General features: G+C 38.0%; 1 protein-coding gene across 1 annotated transcript in view; it reads right to left on the bottom strand.

The window, feature by feature from the left end:
* The window catches only part of LOC103798177 (otogelin-like protein), a gene marked incomplete at its 3' end in the record, with an annotated part of 75,241 nt that overhangs the window by 24,344 nt on the left and 44,897 nt on the right, over positions 1 to 6,000 (bottom strand). Inside the window, exons 26-27 of the mRNA XM_009070425.1 lie at positions 1,729 to 1,877; positions 1,134 to 1,263 (exon numbers count right to left, since the gene is read on the bottom strand). Of these exons, the coding sequence (XP_009068673.1) occupies positions 1,134 to 1,263; positions 1,729 to 1,877 (279 nt within the window). The remainder of the gene's footprint in view (positions 1 to 1,133; positions 1,264 to 1,728; positions 1,878 to 6,000) is intronic.

Below are 6,000 nucleotides of genomic sequence, written 5' to 3'. Positions count from 1 at the left end.
GCATACAACCTGTAGAACTCAGCTCCATGCTAGCTTACTTGAAAACAGAATAATTTTTTTCACTATGTGTATCAATGGCCAACAGAATCATAGAATTTTAGGGGTTGGAATGGACCTTATAGATCATCTAGTCCAAACCCCTCATGCCCAGGGCAGGGACACCTCCCCACCAGACCAGGTTGCTCAAGGCCTCATCCAACCTGGCTAAATCAGCCTGTATTTGAAGTAAGCAATTTATAGCTTTTTTGGACAAATTCCTATAATAATTCTGCGTTAAAACCACATTAGATAGCCATTGTAACTTTGACTTACACTTTTAAAAAATCTGATATTGTATTCTAGCAGAGTGTGCTTGCTTTCTTTTACTCAAAGAGCCCCATCTTAATACATGTATTCATGTTTGAAATGAAGCAGAAATGTAAGTATGAAATGCACAGATAAGGTTGTTCTATATGGACCCAAAGACCAAGTTGCAGAGGCACCAAGGTAGATGATGATGCAGGAGTGGAACAGAGAAGAGCAACTGGCATGAGAAGGAGCCTGGTATTCTTCCATACATCATGGCTAGACCGTGTCACAATATACTCATTGGGTTTAAATGCCAGCTTTTGTCTAGATCCTTTCCTGTATCTTGTCTTCTTGAATTAAACCCAAGATATGATTCCATCTGTTCATCTCAGAAGCCTCTATTACATCTCAGGGTGTAGTTTCATCATCAGTCTAATTCAATCTGTGCTACAAATCAGCCATCACTAGACACGGAAGCTTCTTCTCCATTGGCTTCCGCAATTATGGAAACATGCAGTGAACTGTGTAACTCAAAACTAACCCTCTCTTCCAGGCCCCAAGGTATCTTTGGGTCAGAGCTGAATCATTACATATCTGCAAGGCTGTAATGTGTGGAGCAACAGCGCAAACCTGCATGTAGGAACCATTCCTTCTCTCCGTAAGTACGACCATTAAACCACATTCTCTATCTCTTCTAACCTAGCAAATGCTAGCAGCTGAACAGCATGATAAACTGCTATATCATCATTAGTCTTGAAGAAAAGACAATCACACTTATTCAATAAAAGATCACACCAGCAATACAGAGAAGCTACACAAAATCTCAGGTTTTTATTTTGTCTCACCTTCCATCGAGGTCCAACTTTAACATGCATCATTGTCTTCTTATCCCACAGAATTGTAATGTCCTGTTCTGGAAAGTGTATCACAGTGTAATATCCAGCCTTCCAAAGCTGATAGTTAGATTTGTTTTCCTGTCCCCTTAAGGTATTCTGACAGAAATGAATATTTATTAAGATCTAATAAAGCAATTCTACCAAAGTATACAGCCAGTTAATAACAAAGTGTATATTGAAGAATACTTTAACATACAGCTGAATCAATAATATTACTAGAAATGTTTTTAATAATATGGTATTTTGTCTTTTCAATCATTCAGGTTTGCTTTGATTTTGTACTTTGGTTTCCCTTTCAAAACCAAGTGGAAAGAAACTCATAAATGCCAATATGTTTCAACTCCTTGAGTCTTTTGAGCATTTGTAGGACGAATAGAACTCGAAAAAAAGAATGGAGAAAAAGATCTGTCCTGGGACCTGCTGCTTTATCCAGGCCTAGGCACTAGTGCTACATTAACTCAGACTGAGAGACGCTTTCCAAAAACATGCTACTTTAGAGCTGCAAATTTACAATGCTTATCTTAAAGGGCAGCCCAAAAAGGAAAGAAAATAACTAACCTGCTTCTCAGAAGGTTCACTAAAATAAATCTCAGTGTCTCCAACAGTGATGTAAACAGTCTTCGAGCAAACAATATCATTGTCAAAGCACTTTTTGTTCTGAGCGATTATAGATATATTTGAGTTATCTGTGCTCTGCAACATGAAGAAGAAATCATTTTACTTATAGATTCATTTGCATTTCAGTCCTGCAGATTTATTCTAGGCTTATCATCATAAAGAGATGGATAATTTAGCATTTACACATTCTTTAAATTAAATTTAAGAAAGCTACCAAACAAGGAAATGTATTTTTAAATTCAAAGCTGAACCCACAAACAACTCAAACTTTGGAGTTAAACACAAAAAGCCATTATGTTCAGCTGTGACTCCTCTTCCTGAGGAATTCACAAACTCATAGGATCAGCCTACCCCTAAAATAAGAGTCTGGTTTAGGCTTTTAAAATGTCCAATATTTACAGCACGGTATGGTTGTCAAAATTGAGACATGCTATAAAAAGACCTTTATTTTTAAACCAAGGTACACGAGATCAAGCTGTTTTCATATTTTTAAAACTAAGAAACCTACCATCTATCAGTAGCAGATAGAACAGTTTTTGTACCACCACCCATCAAAATTCATAAAACCATGAGTCATACTCCATGTTACTGGAGGGGCAAAGGTTTCTGCTGATTTTTTTGTTGTGGATTTTTTTATAACATTTAGAAGATTTTAATACTTTGTTGCCTTTTGATTTACTGGTGGTTTAGTACCTAAAATTCAAATTTACTGCTTTCCCAATCCCTTATCTGTTGGCTCTCTAGCCGGTAAAGTAATTTTGCATTCTAGGCACAAAAGATCACTTTTGTCCCATGGCTCAACAGGTTCATTTATTCACCTACAGCTTCTGTGGTTCTTCTGTATCATGAAGGAAACACACATACATCCTGTAATTCCTCATGCTAGGATTGTTACTGGAACAAAAGAGACCAACTGTATTTTCAGTGCTAATAACACTACCACGAACAAAAATAAGGCTGAGTTGCTCTTTCTGTTTCTTATTTTAATTTGATTTCTAGGTCACTTCTGTACCAATCTTTGCAAATCAACAAGCAGCCATAACAACTGAAAAGACTTGAGAGAGTTAGCTTCATAGCATTAATATGAGTCCATAATGCTACTTCTGAATCTGCTTTAATTTTTGGTCAAATTCAGTCCTACTGTCATTACAAACCTGAGTCAGATATGAAATAAAAATCTTGGAAGTGGTAAGGTGTGTATCTCACCCACTGAGTCATCTAGTCTTATATGGGACACTTGGGTTGTGCTGGCAACAAATTGATGTTTAAATGTCTCTGTTTACTCCTACCCACTTTTATACACTCTTTGAGACTGACTTACATAAAACTAATTGCAGGTGCTAATGGGCATAGTGGGAAAGATGGGAATGGTGGCTTTCAGCATTTCCCCAGTCTTGATAACTCCTCCTGGCTTCCAGCAATACTCTTGCAGAGCTTCATTTGGCCACAATGGGCAGGATCCTTTGCCCACAGCATCTCTTCCCAGACCACTGTTCCCTCCCATGCTCAGTGTACCACTCCCTTGGTCAGTGCACACCCAAAATGTGCTGGCTACATACTCCTAACTACTCCTGGCCTATCTCATATTTGTCCCCTTATTTGTTCTGTGTTCATCAGAATACAAGCATTAAAAAAACAATCAGCAATTTTTTTCTCACCACTGAGAAACATTGCATACAGAAAATATAGGTGCAGTTTTTGTGGGTTTACTTAATAAAAGTCATAGTGATCAAATTCTTTGAAGAACATCTTCAATCTAAAAAAAAAACCAAAAAAAAACCCCAAACAAATAAGAAAAAGAACAAACTAACAAAAAAACTAAATGATGGAAAATATTTTTTTTGTCACACAAAGGAGGTGCTGCAGTTTTACTGCCCTTAGTTTGGCATGGTCCACAAGCCAGAGGATGCTGCTACTTGACACCAAGCATGAGCAAACACAATGAACAGAAGGTGTGGGAGACTGCCTGCAATCTCTGTGTTACCCTAATGCCAGGGCTTCAGAAACAGGTGGTATTTGACAGCAGTTAGCTTAGAAGACAACAGTTACAGTGGGTAAAGTTAGTCACGAACTGCTTAGTGGTAAGGGTGTTTAGGAAGGAAGCTCTTTGTGATGAAGCAGGAGAACTCGGTTTAAAAGTACTGAAAGCTTCAAGGTAAAGAAAGGTTCATCTGTTCCATTCTGTTGTAAAGTTGTTTCAGGTTGCACTCAGAATAAAATTAGCCACTACCTTATTGGGAAATACAATATGTTTTAATTAAGCCAGGCTTGCTGCTGGAGTCAGTACAATTACTCTCCTTCAAGTCAGATAACAGCCCAGAGAATTTTTTGATTTATTGAAGGTGATGTGGGAAATTAAAAAGGAGACAAACTCATTAGTTTGGTAGATAGGATGCAAGCTGATACATTCTGTGCTAGCCAAATGAAATGCAAGCAAGGAAGCTACCTCCCCACCGTGACTTTGTGCAGAAAAGGACTTTGCTTGCAGTCTCTGGGTCTATTTGATGCCTAGGACATTGTGGGCTCTTTTCATTGCAGAGCTCATTCCTCTTCAGTTAGCTTAGTCTCAGCAAAAGAGGACACTCTGAGTTAATAGGGAAGCAATGCCTTCACTGTAAGAAAAGAGATGGAGGGCTTGATTTTAAATAAGGCGAGTTAAATCAGGCTAATTATTCCACAGTAAAAATACACCTTTTTTGGCAATGAAGACAAATCCTTGAAGCAGCAGCTGGTAGCTGTATTAGCTATGCTAATTGAAGCTGCTGCCTGTGCCTTCTGACAGTCCAGGCCAGTCCCTTCTGCTGAACAGCATCCACATACTCAAGTCAGAAGTTTCTGTGTATGGTTGGGATTTGAGCCAAAGGCAAAAGCTGAGTTATATTTCAAGTTAACTCTGCAGTAGAGAGAAACCTGGAGACAGGAAGTGTTTTGCTGACCAAAGCCAGAACAGGGAGTCCTTAAGACGTGTGAAGTACTTTCTTACTTGTAGGACTGCACTATGGTGTTAAATTACTAGAAATTATGCAGGATAGAAATGCAGAGACAGTGGTTCAGGAGATCTATGAGTAAACTAGACATTTCAGAAAACGGGCTTTGCATTAAATCCTGAGTCTTCTGTGCATTCTCTTTTTCTAATTGAATCTTAGACCTAATCCCAAACATAAAAACACTATTATGGATTACATATCTCTTGTGGCTCAAACCTTTCACAAAAATACTTGATTTACATACATACTCTTGTCATTCTCTCCATAAAACTCAATAAAAACTGACCTTTCCCAGCCATACAATACCAGCCAGGTTCAAAGTTGAATGACAGTTTCTGTCACAGGCTTCAAATTGTTCTGCAGCTGCTGCAAGTGCAGTATCTTCTTTAAACAAAGAAGAAATCAAGTGCAACTGAAATTTGGCACTTAACTATTAACAATGCAAAAGAAAGAACAGGGACTATTCAGATAAGGTGAGTACCATCTTTTAATGTTTATGTAAGACAGTGAGGTCTCAGGCAAATCTCAAGAGTTCTTAAGGAATATGATAATATAAATTATCATGTCTGAGTTCCAACTCTCTAATCTGCACTGAGTCCACACAGATATGAAAACAAGTTTTTGCCAGTACCACTAGAAGAAACATCTGAGTAGACACTATGGGCAGGTCTAATGAATACCAAGGTGGGAGTTTTGTTCGTTTTCTTTTTTTTTTCTTTCTGCACAGCCTCTTTCCAAGGCAGAGTCACTCTTTACCTTTTTAGGTAAAATGCACCCAACAGGGGATGTACTACAGTTCATCATGTGAAACCTACTTACGCTGACAGAAACTAGAAATAAAATGGTTTTCCCACTGCAAGAGTATCTTCCCACGTAAATTACCATATCCAGCCTGTTCCAACTTAATATCAGTTTCTTTGTGATAACATGGAGTTGCTAGGCAACAGGAAAGACAGAGTCACAGCTCTGGGCAGTCAGTCAAAAGCTCATTGTCAATCCCACTTCTCAGGACATTCTTTTTCTAGACTTCGCTGCACTTTTTTTCCATATTTCTTCCAAGTCAAAAAAGCAGAGCACTGCTTTTCTTTTTTTTCTTTTTTTTTTTTAAGTAGTGCTTGGGAATGCTAGAGTTTACTTTTGTTAGAAACTTTCTATTTCAATATCCTGTTAGAAATTTTCTATCCCTTTTAACCAGTAATAACACTGTGCAG

This window comes from Acanthisitta chloris, unplaced genomic scaffold, assembly GCF_000695815.1.
Source record: "Acanthisitta chloris isolate BGI_N310 unplaced genomic scaffold, ASM69581v1 scaffold4082, whole genome shotgun sequence".
Classification (NCBI taxonomy): domain Eukaryota; kingdom Metazoa; phylum Chordata; class Aves; order Passeriformes; family Acanthisittidae; genus Acanthisitta; species Acanthisitta chloris.
This window is presented reverse-complemented; position numbering and strand designations above follow the sequence as displayed.